Below are 22,004 nucleotides of genomic sequence, written 5' to 3' on the forward strand. Positions count from 1 at the left end.
TTTTATTTGATCAACGTTTCTATCGGCCAATACTCGTGGCTCCAATATCGATACCGGAAGTCGAAAATGTTGTATCGGGACACCGCTAGTGGATATTCCGTCTCACCAAGTGTGCTGTTTGAAAAAGACATCATCTGCTATGAGAAGTAGAGACACATCCACGCTTTGGTATGCTGCTCAATACAACACTGGTATGAAAACAGGAGTTCAGAACTTGCACAGAGAAATATTCTCCCAAACCATAAATTTTTTACAGAATAGATTCCTTGATCATTATGTCTTACAACAGAGGTGTCAAACTCAAATACAGAGTGGGCCAAAATTTTAAACGGAACAAAGCCGCGGGCCAAGGTTGAACAAATTAACCTTTTAATAGGGACCCAAACAAGTTTTGCATTAAATATTGAACAAGCAAGGCTTAAATGACATGCAAAATGCAGTTTCAAATAATAATAATTAAAAGAATATCAATGGCATATCAAATAAAATTTAAATACAAATTTCATGTCTTTTTTTCTATTTGCAATCTCCCGAGGTAAATATAAAAAATTTTCCACAGGCTAATAATACATTTGAAAATGAAATAACAATAATAAATGAACCAAGCATTCAAGCCTTGAAGTAGCAAAAGAAAATGCATGAATAAAACGTTAACTATTGGTCAGTTTGCTGGAAGTTTCCCGGAAGAGTTAGTGCTTCAAGGGTTTCTGGGTATTTGTTCTGTTGTGTTACGGTGCGGGTGTTCACCCGAAATGTGTTTGTCATTCTTGTTTGGTGTGGGTTCACAGTGTGGCGCATATTTGTAACAGTGCTAAAGTTGTTTATACGGCCACCCTCAGTGTGACCTGTATGGCTGTTGACCAAGTATGCCTTGCATTCACTCGTGTGTGTAAAAGCCACAAATATAATGTGACACACTGTTAGTATGGAGGAAAAGCGGACGTGACGACAGGTTGTAGAGAACGCTAAAGGTAGTGCCTTAAATGCACGCCCCCTATATAGTTGTCCAGGTGGAAATCGGTAGAAATTCAGGAGAATGGTTGCCCCGGGAGATTTTCAGGAGGGGCACTGAACTTTGGGAGTCTATCGGGAAAATTAGGAGGGTTGGCAAGTATGAGTATTAGCGGTGAATCCTGTATAACACCGGCGGGCCAGCTCTTAATGCTAAATTGATATTGCCTCAAGGGCCAAATTAAATTACACGGCGGGCCAGAGTTTGACACCCATGCTATAGAAGCTTATCATGTCAATTTAATCAAATGTCGATCCTAATTCTTGTTACCCCGTCTATCTGCTAAACCCGAAAATAATATCTGTCATTGTACTGTTCAGTGCGCCATCCATTTAAGGAAGGAGTGATTAGACCTGATGATCAATAGGTTTTGTGTGTGTCCAGGATGTGAAGAAGTGTCTGGACGCTCTGGATGAGCTCAGCTCCCTTCAGGTGACCACTCAGCACTTGCACAAGCAAAGCGAGCTAATCGCCACTTTAAAAAAGGTCAGACATCGTAAATACACACTAGCTTACCTTTGTGACGGCACACCGCACCAACGTATGCCTTGTTGTTGTTTTTCTTGTGGTCCAGATCCGACGGTTCAAGGCCAGCCAGGACGTGATGGACAAAGCCAGCATGTTGTACAACAAGTTCAAGAGCATGTTCCTGGTGGGAGAAGGTGACTGCGCGCTCAGCCAGGTGCTCAACAAGTCCTTGGCTGAGCAGCGGCAGCACGAGGAGGCCAAGAAGGGGACGCTGAAGAGAGCGGAGCAAGCGCGGGAAAACAACACAGGTACTGGTAGTACAACTACTTCACAGCTAGGTGTCGCTTTTTTGAAAATACAGTACAACCTTTGAGGTCCCGTCTCATACAGTCGGTGATAAAAGCAATAGAAATCGTCTGTTACAGGGTCAAACTGTGGGCATCATTAAACCCTTTTTATCTTTACAGCCAATGTTTTAAGGCTTAGAGTTAACCCAGTATTATGGTATCGGTACTCAAGTCAAGTCAATTTTATTTATATAGCATGTTTACAACAACTTTTAAATTCAACCAAAGTGCTTTACAGGTTAAAAAAAGAAACAGAAAACAAACAAAGAATTGATTGATTGATTGATACTTTTATTAGTAGATTGCACAGTACAGTACATATTCCGTACAATTGACCACTAAATGGTAACACCCCAATAAGTTTGTCAACTTGTTTAAGTCGGGGTCCACGTTAATCAATTCATGGTAGAACTTAAACAAAGAATACGCTGAACAAAATAGTGCAAAAAGCAATACGGTAAAAGGGGTCGAATTAAAAGTAAAACATTTGATGAATCAAAATCATAGTAATAAAAAGTGCGACAAATAGAAAAAATAAAACTAAAGCGAAGGGGTGAGGGAGATGGACTAGAAATGGTGGCCTAGTGGGCAGACTCAGCTCAGGTCAAAGGCCAGCGAGAAGAGTTAGGTCTTAAGAAGGGTTTTGAAAACCCCCAGGCTCTGGGCTGACCTAATGTGGAGCGGAAGGCTGTTCCAGAGCTTAGGGGCGGCAACGGAAAAAGGCTCTGTCCCCTCTGGTCTTTAGCCTGGATCTACGGACCGCCAACAGCAGTTGGTCAGCTAATCTTAGGGCTCAGGACGAGGTATGATGATGCAGAAGCTCGGTCAGGTATTGTGGGGCCAGACCATTTACTAATATGTATTTAGATACTTTTCTGTTCTTTTTCACAATAAGACTGCAAACAATTTCATTATTGGCTTTATTTTAACAAGTCTTATGATATGTAAACATACGTTTCTTATGCAATAAAAGAACAATTTTGGCATTGAATAAGAGTGAACATACTAGACAACGTCTCTTTTAGTCGTCAGTAAACAAACAAAGGCTCCTAATTTGGCTGCTGACATATGCAGTAACATATTGTGTGTCATGTCCCATTGTATTAGTTTGTCAAGGGGACAAGCGGTAGAAAATGGATGGATGGATTATTAATCTACTTGTTTATTTACTGTTAATATGTACCATACCATACCAACTTTATTTATACACCCTTTAAAATCAACCACAGTTGAAGAACAAAGGGCTGTACACTATAAAGAAATACAAATTTTCTCCAAGATCTTTGAGAAGAAAGGCAGCTTAGAAATGGGTCTAAAATGGGCTAAAACTGAACTGTCCAGACCAGGTTTATTTTAAAGCGGTGGAACCACGGCATGTTTAAAACTGGTAGGAACCACAGCAGAAGACAGACTGCTATTTAAAACGTTAAGAACAGGCTGCCCTATGCAAGAAAACACTTCTTTAAAACATGCATTAGGGACAGCATCACGGGGGAACTTGAAGGCTGAAATGTAGTTGTTTTGTCTTTTAATATTTTCTTCCTACATTCCTGTTAAAGTGTATTAAGAACATATTCTTTTATTGTTTGGATGCTTTACATAAGTTTTGGCTCTTACTTCAAATGTGGGTATAATTAAAGTCCACTTGTTTCCAGGGACGTATTTCCTGAGTTTATAAACAAGGGGAAAAAAAGTGACAAAAAATGTGTGATGATTAAAAATATCGATGTAATCATTGTAGTAGTGACTATATACATACTTGGTATCGTTATAGTCGATAATTGTATAGATCCACTATACACTCAGGAGCGCTAGCTTGCTGTTAGTAATTATCTTTTGTAATCCCCCGAGGTTGTGTAGTGAAGCATATTTAGCTATTCCTCGTCCTGCAGAGAAACATAGTTTCTTTTTCACCATGGAGGCAAGGATTAGTGATTTAGAAGTAGCTAAAACACAGTGGATGGACGCTAGCTGATAGCTTGTTATGTTTTAAAGCACCGCTTGCAGGGCGGCACTTCAGTGTTTCTAATTGCACACTAATGGCTAGTTTTTAGGCCAAAATACGTCCATTCTCCCTCTTCTGTTTGTAAGTGCTCTGTGTGTGTGTCGAGTCACATACGCCGCGGCTCATATTACAGGCAACGTCACCAGTGACCATGGGTACAAAACATGTACCAGTATTTTTTTAAAGGCAGTATAGTACCGTTTTTAATTCATTATTACTGGTATACCGTACAACACTAGAGGTAGAGCTGGGCTATATGGACCACCACTGATATCGCAGTATTTTTACTCCGACTACTTGGTATACGGCCACTGATATCGTGGTATTTTTACTCTGACTACTTGGTATACGGCCACTGATATCGTGGTATTTTTACTCCGACTACTTGGTATACGGCCACTGATATTGTGGTATTTTTACTCCGACTACTTGGTATGCGGCCACTGATATCGTAGTATTTTTATCCGACTACTTGGTATATGGCCACTGATATCGTAGTATTTTTACTCCGACTACTTGGTATACGACCACTGATATCGTGGTATTTTTACTCTGACTACTTGGTATACAGCCACTGATATCGTGGTATTTTTACTCTGACTACTTGGTATACAGCCACTGATATCGTGGTATTTTTACTCTGACTACTTGGTATACGGCCACTGATATTGTGGTATTTTTACTCCGACTACTTGGTATACGGCCACTGATATCGTAGTATTTTTATCCGACTACTTGGTATACGGCCACTGATATCGTAGTATTTTTACTCCGACTACTTGGTATACGACCACTGATATCGTGGTATTTTTACTCTGACTACTTGGTATACAGCCACTGATATCGTGGTATTTTTACTCTGACTACTTGGTATACAACCACTGATATTGTGGTATTTTTACTCTGACTACTTGGTATACGGCCAGTGATATCGCCGTATTTTTACTCCGACTACTTGGTATACGGCCACTGATATCGTGGTATTTTTACTCCGACTACTTGGTATACAGCCACTGATATCGTGGTATTTTTACTCCGACTACTTGGTATACAGCCACTGATATCGCGGTATTTTTACTCCGACTACTTGGTATACGGCCACTGATATCGCGGTATTTTTACTCCGACTACTTGGTATACAGCCACTGATATCGCGGTATTTTTACTCCGACTACTTGGTATACGGCCACTGATATCGCGGTATTTTTACTCCGACTACTTGGTATACAGCCACCGATATTGCGGTATTTTTACTCCGACTACTTGGTATACGGCCACTGATATCGCGGTATTTTTACTCCGACTACTCGGTATACGACCACTGATATCGTGGTATTTTTACTCTGACTACTTGGTATACGACTACTGATATCGTGGTATTTTTACTCTAACTACTTGGTATACGACCACTGATATCGTGGTATTTTTACTCTGACTACTTGGTATACGACCACTGATATCGTGGTATTTTTACTCTGACTACTTGGTATACGACCACTGATATCGCGGTATTTTTACTCCGACTACTTGGTATACAGCCACTGATATCGTGGTATTTTTACTCCGACTACTTGGTATACAGCCACTGATATCGTGGTATTTTTACTCCAACTACTTGGTATACAGCCACTGATATCGCGGTATTTTTACTCCGACTACTTGGTATACGGCCACTGATATCGCGGTATTTTTACTCTGACTACTTGGTATACGGCCACTGATATCGCGGTATTTTTACTCCGACTACTTGGTATACGGCCACCGATATTGCGGTATTTTTACTCTGACTACTTGGTATACGGCCACTGATATCGCGGTATTTTTACTCCGACTACTTGGTATACAGCCACTGATATCGTGGTATTTTTACTCCGACTACTTGGTATACAGCCACTGATATCGCGGTATTTTTACTCCGACTACTTGGTATACGGCCACTGATATCGCGGTATTTTTACTCTGACTACTTGGTATACGGCCACTGATATCGCGGTATTTTTACTCCGACTACTTGGTATACGGCCACCGATATTGCGGTATTTTTACTCCGACTACTTGGTATACGGCCACTGATATCGCGGTATTTTTACTCCGACTACTTGGTATACGGCCACCGATATTGCGGTATTTTTACTCCGACTACTTGGTATACAGCCACTGATATCGCGGTATTTTTACTCTGACTACTTGGTATACGGCCACTGATATCGCGGTATTTTTACTCCGACTACTTGGTATACGGTCAGTGATATCGCGGTATTTTTACTCCGACTACTTGGTATACAGCCACTGATATCGCGGTATTTTTACTCTGACTACTTGGTATACGGCCACTGATATTGCGGTATTTTTACTCCGACTACTTGGTATACAGCCACTGATATCGCGGTATTTTTACTCTGACTACTTGGTATACGGCCACTGATATTGCGGTATTTTTACTCCGACTACTTGGTATACAGCCACTGATATCGCGGTATTTTTACTCCGACTACTTGGTATACAGCCACTGATATCGCGGTATTTTTACTCCGACTACTTGGTATACGGTCAGTGATATCGCGGTATTTTTACTCCGACTACTTGGTATACGGTCACTGATATCGCGGTATTTTTACTCTGACTACTTGGTATACGGCCACTGATATTGTGGTATTTTTACTCCGACTACTTGGTATACGGTCAGTGATATCGCGGTATTTTTACTCCGACTACTTGGTATACAGCCACTGATATCGCGGTATTTTTACTCCGACTACTTGGTATACGGCCACTGATATCGTGATATTTTTACTCCGACTACTTGGTATACGGCCACTGATATCGTGGTATTTTTCCTCCGACTACTTGGTATACGGCCACTGATATCGTGATATTTTTACTCCGACTACTTGGTATACGGCCACTGATATTGTGGTATTTTTACTCCGACTACTTGGTATACGACCACTGATATCGCGGTATTTTTACTCCGACTACTTGGTATACAGCCACTGATATCGCGGTATTTTTACTCCGACTACTTGGTATACGGTCAGTGATATCGCGGTATTTTTACTCCGACTACTTGGTATACAGCCACTGATATCGTGGTATTTTTACTCTAACTACTTGGTATACGGCCACTGATATCGCGGTATTTTTACTCCGACTACTTGGTATACAGCCACTGATATCGTGATATTTTTACTCCGACTACTTGGTATACGGCCACTGATATCGTGGTATTTTTCCTCCGACTACTTGGTATACGGCCACTGATATCGTGATATTTTTACTCCGACTACTTGGTATACGGTCACTGATATCGCGGTATTTTTACTCCGACTACTTGGTATACGGTCAGTGATATCGCGGTATTTTTACTCTGACTACTTGGTATACGGCCACTGATATTGTGGTATTTTTACTCCGACTACTTGGTATACGGTCAGTGATATCGCGGTATTTTTACTCCGACTACTTGGTATACAGCCACTGATATCGCGGTATTTTTACTCCGACTACTTGGTATACAGCCACTGATATCGTGATATTTTTACTCCGACTACTTGGTATACGGCCACTGATATCGTGGTATTTTTCCTCCGACTACTTGGTATACGGCCACTGATATCGTGATATTTTTACTCCGACTACTTGGTATACGGCCACTGATATCGTGGTATTTTTCCTCCGACTACTTGGTATACGGCCACTGATATCGCGGTATTTTTACTCCGACTACTTGGTATACAGCCACTGATATCGTGATATTTTTACTCCGACTACTTGGTATACGGCCACTGATATCGTGGTATTTTTCCTCCGACTACTTGGTATACGGCCACTGATATCGTGATATTTTTACTCCGACTACTTGGTATACGGCCACTGATATCGTGGTATTTTTCCTCCGACTACTTGGTATACGGTATATACCGGTATCTTTAAAAAACAGAAAAAAACATGCAAATTACTAGAGATGTCCGATAACATCGGACTGCCAATGTTATCGGCTGATAAATGCTTTTAAATGTAATATCGTGAATTATCGGTATCTGTTTTAAAAAGTACAATTTAGGACTTTTCAAAGCGCCGCTGTACGGAGTGGTACACGGACTTACGGAGAAGTACAGAGCCCCAATAAACCTTAAAGGCACTGCCTTTGCGTGCCGGCCCAATCACATAATATGTACGGATTTTCACACACACATGAGTGAATGCAAAGCATACTTGGTCAACAGCCATACAGGTCACACTGAGGGTGGCCTTATAAACAACTTTAACACTGTTACAAATATGCGCCACACTGTGAACCCAGACCAAACAAGAATGACAAACACTGTGTTATATATGTTGTGGGAATCAGAATTTTGGTAGCAGAAAGAAACAACCCTTTTTTGTGTAAGTGGGTGTGGATGAGTGTGAATGGGGGAGGGAGGGGTTTTCTTTGGGGGGTTGATGCACTAATGGAAAGTGTATCTTGTGTATTTTTATGTTGATTTAATTAAAAAAAATAATAATAATAATTAAAAAAACACATTTCGGGAGAACATCTGCATCCTAACAGAACATAAACACAACAGAACAAATACCCAGAATGCTACAATATACACCCCCCGCTGCCCCCTGAACTCACGACTTACCGATCTCAGGGCGGACACTCGGGCATGTTTTTGGAAAAAACTTCCATCATTGGACTGGTTTCGTTAGCCCCGCCCACTGAATGTGATTGCTTGACAAATAAAATAAATGTGTGAATTCATGAAATAATGAATTTGGATTGGATTTGTTTTTTTTTAAATATACTTTTACTTTAATTAAATTACACGTTTAGTATCAGATGAATGTATTTTGTTCCAATTGTAATTAGTTAATGATACCTTTAAGTAATGTCTTATAGGGGAACTGCACTTTTTGTGGGATTTTGCCTATTTTTCACAATTGTTATGAAAGACATGACGATGGATGTATTTTTTTTTAATGCATTCTAAATATTTAATAAATTCAATTAAAAGTCCGCTGACATTGGAGCCAATGGGATCCGCTCTATTCTCCCTATAAAGCCCTTAAAAACATCCAAACACCTCCATTAAGGTTGTATAGGTCCCTGCTTGACATTCAGCATCAAGAGTTGGAATTGGGGGTTAAATCACTAAAAATGATTCCCGGGCGCGGCTACCGCTGCTGCTCACTGCTCCCCTCACCTCCCAGGGGGGGATCAAGGGTGATGGGTCAAATGCAGAGAATAACCTAGTGTGTGTGTGTGTGTGTGTGTGTGTGTGTGTGTGTGTGTGTGTGTGTGTGTGTGTGTGTGTGTGTGTGTGTGTGCGTGCGTGCGTGCGTGCGTGCGTGCGTGCGTGCGTGCGTGCGTGCGTGCGTGCGTGCGTGCGTGCGTGCGTGCGTGCGTGCGTGCGTGCGTGCGTGCGTGCGTGCGTGCGTGCGTGCGTGCGTGCGTGCGTGCGTGCGTGCGTGCGTGCGTGCGTGCGTGCGTGCGTGCGTGCGTGCGTGCGTGCGTGCGTGCGTGCGTGCGTGCGTGCGTGCGTGCGTGCGTGCGTGCGTGCGTGCGTGCGTGCGTGCGTGCGTGCGTGCGTGCGTGCGTGCGTGCGTGCGTGCGTGCGTGCGTGCGTGCGTGCGTGCGTGCGTGCGTGCGTGCGTGCGTGCGTGCGTGCGTGCGTGCGTGCGTGCGTGCGTGCGTGCGTGCGTGCGTGCGTGCGTGCGTGCGTGCGTGCGTGCGTGCGACAATCATTGGTACTTTACCTTAATTAACTTAATATATGTAATGTAGTAACAGGCACATTTATAATAACATTTAGTATTTACTAGGGGTGTGGGGAAAAATCGATTTGAATACGAATCGAATCGTTTATGTTGTGCGATTCAGAATCGATTTTAATTTTTAAAAAATCGATTTATTTTTTGATTAATTTGTTTTTTTTTTTGTTTTTTTAAATCAATCCAACAAACCACTACACAGCAATACCATAACAATGCAATCCAATTCTAAAACCAAAGCTGAGCCAGCAACACTCAGAACTGCAATAAACAGAACAATTGAGAGGAGACACAAACACCACACAGAACAAACCAAAAGTAGTGAAACAAAAATGAATATTATCAACAACAGTATCAATATTAGTTATAATTTCAGCATAGCAGTGATTAAAAATCCCTCATTGACATTATCATTAGACATTTATAAAAATAATCAAAAAGAACAATAGTGTCACAGTGGCTTACACTTGCATGGCATCTCATAAGCTGGACAACACACTGTGTCCAATGTTTTCACAAAGATAAAATAAGTCATATTTTTGGTTCGTTTAATAGTTAAAACAAATTTACATTATTGCAATCAGTTGATAAAACATTGTCCTTTAAAAGCTTTTTTTTTTATCTACTACTCTGCTAGCATGTCAGCAGACTGGGGTAGATCCTGCTGAAATCTATGTATTGAATGAATACAGCATCCTTTTGAATCGAAAAAATATCATTTTTGAATCGAGAATCGAATCGAATTGAAAAAAATCAATATATTATCAAATCGTGACCCCAAGAATCGATATTGAATCGAATCGTTTTTGATCATTTTAAACTTATGACGCGCATTAATTTCAAAAACACATCACGACGTTCGTTCTTTTTCTTCCAACTAAATGACTGATTATCACTCACTCAATTTGAAAGGCAACAAAACATAATACAAAATCACTTACTGTACACCGTCTGCTGTCATTAGGATGCCGACTCCTAGTGGGTGGAACCAAGCGTCTTTTCGCGTCGTTCTGGGTCTCAATTGGCCGTCAAAGTGTACCAACTTGTCGGATTACATCCTCTTCCTTCTACTATCCGGGTGAGAGTTAGATTTAGGATCTAAAATAAAGTTGGACGAGCAAAGAAGCAGCTGATCAGTCGATCATGTCAACATTGATACAGCGCTATAAATAGTTTGTCTGCGTTAGCGCTTATAACAATATCACTAACACTTGGTTAATATTCACGAAATGTAGTAATGGAGTATTGTTAGTGCTTTTTTGGATGGTATTTATTGGTTTCATGTGCCTCCCATTAGCTCCACTGTAAGCAGACTTTTGTTCACATTTATTGATAAGTTAGAATGCTTTTTTTTCTTCTATCTATCGTCATTTCTTCCTTAATGATTGTGAAGGATAGGCAAAATTCCAAAAAGTTCCCCTTTAAAGATTTATTTTTTATTCATTTCCCTTTGTCCACCCTAAGTGAGGACCAGGCTGAGCGTGTAAAAACACTGCGTCTGTGTGCTTGTATTTTTAGTCATGTCTCTTTGATAGTGTGTTAGTTGTACTGCCACCGGCGGCGTGAATCGCGTGCGAGTGAAATGTCAATCAGGGAAAAGTCAGGGTAAGTCACCGCTGGCGAGTCACAAAACCTGCTGAAAACTGGGCACTGTTGAAAAGTCGAGTTCAGTCCCTTTACCTTATAGGTAAAGGGGATGCGGGTCCCAGCTTCTCAGTGGTCGCCTAAATAAAACGGATTGCAGGAGTTCTGCAGACCACATCCTCAGCGGTGTGAGCTACCCGTCTTGCAGAATGAATGCGCCCGACTTAACGAGGGCTTCCGTCAAAAGGCTCCTTTCTCAGGCCGAGCGTGTCCAATTAGCAGGAAATTGAAATGATCTTCTCAAAGTCCTGGGTAGACGTGTTCACATCACATGCTCTCCTACTGCTCTCCTTGCCGTGCTTTTTGGTCGTCTGAGCTTGACTTTTAAGTGTGTGTGTGTGTGTGCGTGTGTGTGTGTGTGCGTGTGTGTGTGTGTGTGTGTCTCCTGGCAATGCTTACTTAATGGGGACCTCGCTTTGTTTACACAGTCTTCTATAGGGGACTTCTGACAGTATGGGGAGCAACAAAACAGGTCCCCCAAAGGAAAACTTTTTTAAATGATAGTCAGATCCATTCTGAAGATGCCTAAGTGAAAAGTGAAACATTTGTTATCCTGGCATTAATGGTACTGTGATTCTGTATAACAGTGGTTCTCCACCTTTTTTCAGTGATGTACCCCCTGTGAACATTATTTTAATTCAAGTACCCCCTAATCACAGCAAAGCATTTTTGGTTGAAAAAAAGAGATAAAGAAGTAAAATCCAGCACTATGTCATCAGTTTTTGATTTATTAAATTGAATTGTATAACAGTGCAAAATATTGCTCATTTGTAGTGGTCTTTCTTGAACTACTTGGAAAAAAATATATAAAAATAAGTAAAAACTTGTTGAAAAATAAACAAGTGATTCAATTATAAATAAATATTTCTACACATAGAAGTAATCATCAACTTAAAGTGTCCTCTTTGGGGATTGTAATAGAGATCCATCTGGATTCATCAACTTACTTCTAGACATTTCTTCACAAAAAAAAGATATCTTTAACATCAATATTGTCATGATCTGCTATTTGGATCATGACATGTTTTGGTTTGGGCTCGGTTTTCTGTTTTGTTATCACAGCCTGTTTAGTATTTGACGTCCTTAGTTCCTGGTGGCACTTCCTGTTTTGTTTCCGTTGTCCTAGTAATATATTAGTGTCACCTGTCTTGTGTTGTCTACGCGCACCTGCCTCCTAATTTCTGTCTCTATTTCAGCCTGCTGTTGCTATCCGTGACTCAGATCTTCACATGTTTATTTTCCCATCTTTGTTTCATTCTCTTCTGACCCACTTACTTCCTGTTTAGTCCGTTACCATGGTTACACATTGATTTCACCTGCTCCTCGTTTTCTACACACACCTGGTTCTACTTGATCACTCCCTATATAAGCCTTCCTCTTTTCTTTGTTCAGTCTGGTTTCATAATTTGCCTTCTAGCAACATATTGACTGACTTCATGTAAGTATATTCTTGCTAGCTTTTCACGCTAAACATTTGTTTTATTCCAGCTCTCACGCTGATGAATTGTTTTTTTGTGTGCCTTTGTGCCAGTCTTAGTTTTTATGTTTTCTATTCCTAGCTTTTATGCTAGCGCCCTTGGTTTATTTTGTCTGTTAGCTCCAGTATTTTTATTCGTGGCCTGCTTTTGTTAAGTTTAATAAATCATTTAAACTTACCATTGCTGTGTTCTTGTCGACGCATCCACGGAGGGACAAACCCGGCATTACAGTCATTATACCTGCCTTTGTTTGCCATTCGGCCTCGCGGTGTAAAAACTTGCTTTCCATGCAACAGGTGATGTCGCTATCCCGCATTGTGGTAAATACCTTTTGAAGTCTACTTGTTTCCATGCTATTTGTTTGTTTGTTTCCCTAGCTCACATGCTAGCGTCTTTTATTCCTTCTAGCTCACATGCTAGTTTTGTTGTTAGTGTTTTTGTTCTTAATTTGTTATTTAGTATATAAATAAATCATCATTCTTACCTTTACGCTGTGTCCATTCTCCGACTGCATCCACGAGAGAACACAACTTCACCACGATGCCAGCCAAGCGTCACAAATATTTATGGAACATGGTCACAAAAAATCTAGCTGTCAAGACTGAATATTGCATTGTTAGTTCTTTTCACAGTTTATGAACTTACATTCATATTTTTTTGAAGTATTATTCAATAATTATATTTATATAGGATTTTAGAATTGTTGCTATTTTTAGAATATTAAAAAAAAAAATCTCACGTACCCCTTGGCATACCTTCAAGTACCCCAGGGGTACGCGTACCCCCATTTGAGAACCACTGCTGTATGGCAGTGGTTCTCAACCACCAGGCCCAGAATAATTTTTTATGAATTTTTTTATTATTAAATCAACATGAAAAACACAAGATACACTTCCAGTTAGTGCACCAACCCAAAAAAACCTCATTTTTTCATGAAAAAAAAATAATAATAATCCTTTAGTCACCTTTAGGGGACCTCTGATGATATGGGGACAAAAAAACCTTGCTGTGGTTTTTGGTCATCTGAGCTTGACTCTTAAGTGTGTGTGTGTGTGTGTGTGTGTGTGTGTGTGTGTGTGTGTGTGTGTGTGTGTGTGTGTGTGTGTGTGTGTGTGTGTGTGTGTGTGTGTGTGTGTGTGAGCTAACTGAGCAGTGGCCATTTTACCTAATTTTTTTATGCCTCCAGAACCTGTAGTAAGGGTGGTCCCTACAAGTCATGATCGTGTGTGTGTGTGTGTGTGTGTGTGTGCAGACAAAACCAACGATGGCGACCCGAAACTTGACGAGAACAAGCAGGAACCACGTGAAGACGCCTCGACTGGGGAGACCCTCAGGTAGCCGCAGGACTGTTATAAAAGTAGACTCTGTTTACAAGGTCTAATGACACTTTGTCCCACAGTGTCCCCAGAACCCAGGAAGTCCTAACCTGAGTCCCCAAGGAAGACCTCAAGACCTTTGCTGCTGTTCTTTACACTGGGATGCCGTCTCCACCTTGATCACCGCTCACCTGAACCGGTTTGTCTGCGCTTTCAGTCCATTGGTGTTAGTAGGAGTAGTTGTAGACGACGTTAGCAACTTCTGGCGGGTTCCACCCTACCAGATCACCACAAGCACCTTTTAGCCGCTTCATTCCAAAACATTCTTTTAAACTTGTGTAAATAAGAGTATTTTCTGTGCCTTTTTCTGTTTGATCTGTTCCAGAGTCAAATAATAAAGTAGTGTCAACATGTTACAGCACTTTTATGATTAATTGCACAAAATTAGAAATCTACCGGTATGTACTGACGTCCTAGACCTGGGGTGCCCACACGTTTTCTGCAGGCCAGCTACTTTTCAATTGACCAAGTCGAGGGATCTACCTCTTATATACATATATAATTTATATTTATTTATGAAAGACACATTTTTGTCAACAAGTTAAATTTAATACAAGCATGTTTAACACATATAGATGTCTTTCTTTCACAAAGACAAGAATATAAGTAGGTGTATTACCTGATTCTGATGACTTGCATTGATTGGAATCAGACAGTGGTGATGATAACGTCCGCATTTTCAAATGGAGGAGAAAAAAAGTCCTGCTCTCTGTCCAATACCACATGAAAGTGGTTGCTTTTTGGCGTCTTATTTATAGGGACGGCGTGGCGCAGTGGGAGAGTGGCCGTGTGCAACCCGAGGGTCCCTGGTTCAAATCCCACCTAGTACCAACCTCGTCACGTCCGTTGTGTCCTGAGCAAGACACTTCACCCTTGCTCCTGATGGGTGCTGGTTGGCGCCTTGCATGGCAGCTCCCTCCATCAGTGTGTGAATGTGTGTGTGAATGTGGAAGTAGTGTCAAAGCGCTTTGAGTACCTTGAAGGTAGAAAAGCGCTATACAAGTACAACCCATTTATTTATTTATTTATTTGTCCAGCTTCCATATTCCGTTTTATGCACTTTACAATGGCGGCAAACTCAATAGCTTGCGAGTTTGTGCACACCGTCCTATTTTGTTAGCGCAGGCAGGATGAGGCAGCGCTTTTATTGTGAAGACAGGAACTGTGGAGTCAGTCTTTAGAGTTTTGACGACAGGTACGGTGCGAGAGTCCGTTGAAATAAAAAGTGTTTCTCGCCTTCCTGTCGGTCATTTTTTCTTAATACTGAGCATCATCTCACAAGACTCTCGGGTGCCGTGAATGTCAATCAAGTGATGTCTTGGTGGAAATAGATGATCACTCATTTTTAGGTCTATTTTTTCATGCCAGGCTGGCGATCAACCGACACACCCTCCGCCATCGACCGGTGGCTCGCGATGGACTTAATGGGCACCCCTTAATTAATTATTTGCACAAAATTAAAAATATATGTCCTCACTTCCTGTCCCGGACACATTAGGTGTGCAGGCTTATTCAGTCCCTCGGGTATTTTGCAGGCTTTTTTTGGTGTTTTTGCTGCCTAAAATGTCTGAATTTGCAACAGCTTTACCGGACAGTTTCAGCAAAGGCTGCATTGGCTTTTTTTTTTTCCAGTAACACTGAATTGTATTTTAATGAATTTGCACATGAAGATCAATAAAAGAAAAGCACAGGATTTCAACAAAAATTGGAAACCAAATACTTTATTAATGTTTTACTCATTATACAGTCATCCCTTTTTTAACACTTTTAATTGGTTTCAGACATGACCATAATAAATAATTTCCACGCAGTAGGAATCAATAATTATAAATCAAATATGTTCATAGCTAGAGCCTACAAAAACCTGTTCACTGCCTTCTATTTAAATTAATGCATCACACCTTTGTTATAACTCAAATAGATCCTTACTAAAAGAAAAAAAAACAATTTGGGAAGTGTTTGGCTGAGAGATTATCTCCACAAATCAACATAAATGCTGCTTCTTTGCCAGTCAGCAGGGCAAATGAAAATCTGTTATTAATTACCTTACCCCTGGATAAATAAAAAATCAATATATAAATACATGTGAGACATGTAGACAGTTAGAGGAAGTATGTCTGAGCAACAAAGAGTTGATATCTTGATACACAATGTTCCGAAGAAACAAACGTTCTAGGAATTATTGTGGCCTAAAATGCTTGGATTTGAGGCAGCTTTTTCAGGAAGTTGCAGCAAAAGTTCTGCTTTTTGTGGCTTATTTTTTCACTGAATAGTGATTTTATCATTTGTTATCATTGAAGATTAGGATCACAGGATTTCAACAAAAATTGTAAAACAATTACTGCATTGATGTTTATTTGCCATCCATTGTTTATAGTTGTTAAATGGTTCCGGACTTGACTACTACAAATTCATTTTCTGTGAGTAAGAATCATTAGACATCAAATATGCTGATTGGTGGAGCATAAAAAACTGTTTAGTACCTTCTAAATATTTTTCACCTTTTATGAGAACCCTTTAGGCATGAAATAACAACCATTAGTCAGATTTACACTTTTTTAAATACAATATAGTGAAGCTGCCTGAGGCTGGACCATTCAGTGGTCTCCTAATGACCAATACTACTGGAATATTAACATAATAGTTTAGTAATGTTTATGCTTGAAAATGCGTTTGACTTTTTTTTTTTTTAAGAATATGCTTTAAAAATGTGATAATATCCCCCCAAATATATGTGAAGCACTATTTGGCAAGCGACGACTATACACAGACTTTAAAAGTAGACACTAGTACTCTGAGCTCATTGCTAAATTATTGTTTTAATTAATTATAACCATTTTGGTAGTTTTTGGATGAGAGATTATCATCACAAATCTGTCAAATGCTGCCTTATTTATTGCAAGGTCAGCATTGCAAATGAAAATGTGTTCTTAATTGCCGCATCCTGTATGAATATAGGTCAAATAAATATAAATACATGTCGACAGGAACAAAGAGTACAATTATGATGTTTGAGCAACAAAGAGTTGATATATTTTGTTACACCTTGTTCCGTGTTCGTCTTTTTAAGAAACAAATTTTGAACAAACTTGTGTCTTTGAGCAGCGGCAAAAAACTAATTTCAGTGACCATAATATTAAAGAGGTATCAATAAACTTTCAAAATGAAACTTTATTACAAGATTTTGAAATATAAATAAACTTTGTGCAAAATGAAAATGTGCAGGGGGCGTGGCCTGCGGGCCTGCAGCGAGGCGGGGTGTGCCAGGACCGGCCTCGAAGTCAGCGACAGGTGCGTAGAGGGCCCACCTGGACTTGTTTTCTAAGCACCTGTCGCTCTGTATAAGCAGCGACCGGCAGGAGAGACGGTGTTGGAGCTGGGGGAGAGCGAGAGCACAACAAACATTGACTAAAAGACGACTTCTGAAAAGCACCAAAAGACTGGTGAAGAATAAAAACTGTCTTTTAAACAATGAAACAGGCTCGCCTAGAAATGCTTGGTGGTCAGGAGGATCCACCCGACGAGAGCTTCCACAATTTGCAAATTGCATTTCGAGGCAAGCTTGTTTCATTGTTTACATACAGTTTGTATTCTTCACAAGAAGTCTTTTGGTGCTTTTCAGTAGTCTTCTTTTGGTCAATGTCTGTGCTCTCGCTCTCCCCCAGGTCCAACACCGTCTCTCCTCCTGGTCGCTGTTTATACAGAGCGACAGGGGATTAGATAACAAAACCCAGGTGGGCCATCCACGCACCTGTCACTGACTTCGAGGCCGGTCCTGGCACACGCCCGGCCTCGCTGCAGGCCCGCAGGCCACGCCACCTTCTACAGACAACTATTAACATTTACAGGTGCATCTCAATGAATTGAAACATTATTGAAGTTCAAAAATGCTTTGATAATTAAAGCTAATAACTCACTTATGAAATGGGATTAGTTAAGATGCACCTGTAGAAAGAAAACACAGTGCTAGTTGCACCTGTAGAAAGACAACACAGTGCTAGTTGCACCTGTAGAAAGACAACACAGTGCTAGTTGCACCTGTAGAAAGACAACACAGTGCTAGTTGCACCTGTAGAAAGACAACACAGTGCTAGTTGCACCTGTAGAAAGACAACACAGTGCTAGTTGCACCTGTAGAAAGACAACACAGTGCTAGTTGCACCTGTAGAAAGACAACACAGTGCTAGTTGCACCTGTAGAAAGACAACACAGTGCTAGTTGAAAGCGCCGCGGTCCACGTAAGGATAAGCCAGGAAGTCTCCCAGCTTGTTTCCGTCCTTGTCGTAGTGCAGCATGCGGAAACATTTGTTACAAAACAGACACGGGTTACTGGGAGCAAACTGGTCACCGGTGGTGCACCACCTGCAAACCACAGGTGTGATACGTGAAGTTCTTTGTAAAAGTGTGTGTTTCTTATTTTACAAACTCCAGTTCCATATGGGTTGGGAAATTGTGTTAGATGTAAATATAAACAGAATACAATGATTTGCAAATCCTTTTCAAGCCATATTCAGTTGAATATGCTACAAAGACAACATATTTGATGTTCAAACTCAAACCTATTTTTTACGAAGCCACGTGCTGAATGTGGATTGGCATTGTATTGCTGAAATAAGCAGGGGCGTCCATGTAAAAGATGGCGCTTAGATGGCAACATATGTTGCTCCAAAACCTGTATGTACCTTTCAGCATTAATGGTGCCTTCACACATGTGTAAGTTACCCATGTCTTGGGCACTAATACACCCCCATACCATCACACATGTGTAAGTTACCCATGTCTTGGGCACTAATACACCCCCATACCATCACACATGTGTAAGTTACCCATGTCTTGGGCACTAATACACCCCCATACCATCACACATGTGTAAGTTACCCATGTCTTGGGCACTAATACACCCCCATACCATCACACATGTGTAAGTTACCCATGTCTTGTTCACTAATACACCCCCATACCATCACACATGTGTAAGTTACCCATGTCTTGTTCACTAATACACCCCCATACCATCACACATGTGTAAGTTACCCATGTCTTGTTCACTAATACACCCCCATACCATCACACATGTGTAAGTTACCCATGTCTTGGGCACTAATACACCCCCATACCATCACACATGTGTAAGTTACCCATGTCTTGGGCACTAATACACCCCCATACCATCACACATGTGTAAGTTACCCATGTCTTGGGCACTAATACACCCCCATACCATCACACATGTGTAAGTTACCCATGTCTTGTTCACTAATACACCCCCATACCATCACACATGTGTAAGTTACCCATGTCTTGGGCACTAATACACCCCCATACCATCACACATGTGTAAGTTACCCATGTCTTGGGCACTAATACACCCCCATACCATCACACATGTGTAAGTTACCCATGTCTTGTTCACTAATACACCCCCATACCATCACACATGTGTAAGTTACCCATGTCTTGTTCACTAATACACCCCCATACCATCACACATGTGTAAGTTACCCATGTCTTGTTCACTAATACACCCCCATACCATCACACATGTGTAAGTTACCCATGTCTTGTTCACTAATACACCCCCATACCATCACACATGTGTAAGTTACCCATGTCTTGGGCACTAATACACCCCCATACCATCACACATGTGTAAGTTACCCATGTCTTGTTCACTAATACACCCCCATACCATCACACATGTGTAAGTTACCCATGTCTTGGGCACTAATACACCCCCATACCATCACACATGTGTAAGTTACCCATGTCTTGGGCACTAATACACCCCCATACCATCACACATGTGTAAGTTACCCATGTCTTGGGCACTAATACACCCCCATACCATCACACATGTGTAAGTTACCCATGTCTTGGGCACTAATACACCCCCATACCATCACACATGTGTAAGTTACCCATGTCTTGTTCACTAATACACCCCCATACCATCACACATGTGTAAGTTACCCATGTCTTGTTCACTAATACACCCCCATACCATCACACATGTGTAAGTTACCCATGTCTTGTTCACTAATACACCCCCATACCATCACACATGTGTAAGTTACCCATGTCTTGTTCACTAATACACCCCCATACCATCACACATGTGTAAGTTACCCATGTCTTGGGCACTAATACACCCCCATACCATCACACATGTGTAAGTTACCCATGTCTTGTTCACTAATACACCCCCATACCATCACACATGTGTAAGTTACCCATGTCTTGGGCACTAATACACCCCCATACCATCACACATGTGTAAGTTACCCATGTCTTGGGCACTAATACACCCCCATACCATCACACATGTGTAAGTTACCCATGTCTTGTTCACTAATACACCCCCATACCATCACACATGTGTAAGTTACCCATGTCTTGGGCACTAATACACCCCCATACCATCACACATGTGTAAGTTACCCATGTCTTGGGCACTAATACACCCCCATACCATCACACATGTGTAAGTTACCCATGTCTTGGGCACTAATACACCCCCATACCATCACACATGTGTAAGTTACCCATGTCTTGGGCACTAATACACCCCCATACCATCACACATGTGTAAGTTACCCATGTCTTGGGCACTAATACACCCCCATACCATCACACATGTGTAAGTTACCCATGTCTTGGGCACTAATACACCCCCATACCATCACACATGTGTAAGTTACCCATGTCTTGTTCACTAATACACCCCCATACCATCACACATGTGTAAGTTACCCATGTCTTGGGCACTAATACACCCCCATACCATCACACATGTGTAAGTTACCCATGTCTTGTTCACTAATACACCCCCATACCATCACACATGTGTAAGTTACCCATGTCTTGTTCACTAATACACCCCCATACCATCACACATGTGTAAGTTACCCATGTCTTGTTCACTAATACACCCCCATACCATCACACATGTGTAAGTTACCCATGCCTTGGGCACTAATACACCCCCATACCATCACACATGTGTAAGTTACCCATGTCTTGGGCACTAATACACCCCCATACCATCACACATGTGTAAGTTACCCATGTCTTGGGCACTAATACACCCCCATACCATCACACATGTGTAAGTTACCCATGTCTTGGGCACTAATACACCCCCATACCATCACACATGTGTAAGTTACCCATGTCTTGGGCACTAATACACCCCCATACCATCACACATGTGTAAGTTACCCATGCCTTGGGCACTAATACACCCCCATACCATCACACATGCTGGCTTTTACACTTTGCGCCTATAACAGTCCAGATGGTTATTTTCCTCTTTGTTCCGGAAGACACCACGTCCACAGTTTCGAAATATAATTTGAAATGTGGACTCGTCAGACCACAGAACACTTTTCAACTTTGCATCAGTCCATCTTAGATGATTTCGGGCCCAGAGAAGCTTGCGGCGTTTCTGGATGTTGTTGATAAATGGCTTTCGCTTTGCATAGTAGAGCTTTAACTTGCACTTACAGATGTAGCAACAGACAAACTGTATTTAGTGACAGTGGTTTTCTGAAGTGTTCCTGAGCCAGAGATTGAATTTGGTTTTTGATACAGTGCCGTCTGAGGGATCGAAGGTCACGGTCATTCAATGTTGGTTTCCGGCCATGCCGCTTACGTGGAGTGATTTCTCCAGATTCTCTGAACCTTTTGATGATATTATGGAGCGTAGATGTTGAAATCCCCAAATTTCTTGCAATGTCACTTTGAGAAAGGTTGTTCTTAAACTGTTTGACTATTTGCTCACACAGTTGTGGACAAAGGGGTGTACCTCGCCCCATCCTTTCTTGTGAATTACTTAGCAATTGTTTTTATAGCCAATCATGGCACCCACCTGTTCCCAATTAGCCTGCACACCTGTGGGATGTTCCAAATAAGTGTTTG

General features: G+C 41.2%; 3 protein-coding genes across 9 annotated transcripts in view; 2 read left to right on the forward strand and 1 right to left on the reverse strand.

Moving 5' to 3' along the window:
* psip1a (PC4 and SFRS1 interacting protein 1a) overlaps positions 1-14,443 on the forward strand; it is a 594,174-nt gene extending 579,731 nt beyond the window's left edge. For all 4 annotated transcript variants that reach the window (XM_061880285.1, XM_061880288.1, XM_061880287.1 and 1 more), the window contains 4 exons: positions 1,397-1,498; positions 1,587-1,788; positions 13,964-14,045; positions 14,111-14,443. In XM_061880285.1, coding sequence (XP_061736269.1) covers positions 1,397-1,498; positions 1,587-1,788; positions 13,964-14,045; positions 14,111-14,141 — 417 coding nt within the window. In that variant the 3' untranslated portion in view covers positions 14,142-14,443. The remainder of the gene's footprint in view (positions 1-1,396; positions 1,499-1,586; positions 1,789-13,963; positions 14,046-14,110) is intronic.
* LOC133538627 (tetratricopeptide repeat protein 39B-like) overlaps positions 14,203-22,004 on the forward strand; it is a 63,428-nt gene continuing 55,626 nt past the window's right edge. The window contains exon 1 of the mRNA XM_061880283.1: positions 14,203-14,226. The gene's annotated coding sequence lies outside the window, so the exon portion shown is untranslated. The remainder of the gene's footprint in view (positions 14,227-22,004) is intronic.
* Positions 17,906-22,004, reverse strand: part of snapc3 (small nuclear RNA activating complex, polypeptide 3) — a 37,132-nt gene continuing 33,033 nt past the window's right edge. The window contains exons 9-10 of one of the 4 annotated variants that reach the window (XM_061880291.1): positions 18,281-18,449; positions 17,908-18,032 (exon numbers count right to left, since the gene is read on the reverse strand). In XM_061880291.1, the coding sequence (XP_061736275.1) occupies positions 18,302-18,449 (148 nt within the window). In that variant the 3' untranslated portion in view covers positions 17,908-18,032; positions 18,281-18,301. Of the gene's footprint in view, positions 18,450-22,004 lie in introns of all 4 variants that reach the window. The other 3 variants (XR_009803064.1, XM_061880289.1, XR_009803065.1) reach the window with 3 other exon arrangements.

This window comes from Nerophis ophidion, linkage group LG20 (genome assembly GCF_033978795.1).
Source record: "Nerophis ophidion isolate RoL-2023_Sa linkage group LG20, RoL_Noph_v1.0, whole genome shotgun sequence".
NCBI classification, from domain to species: domain Eukaryota; kingdom Metazoa; phylum Chordata; class Actinopteri; order Syngnathiformes; family Syngnathidae; genus Nerophis; species Nerophis ophidion.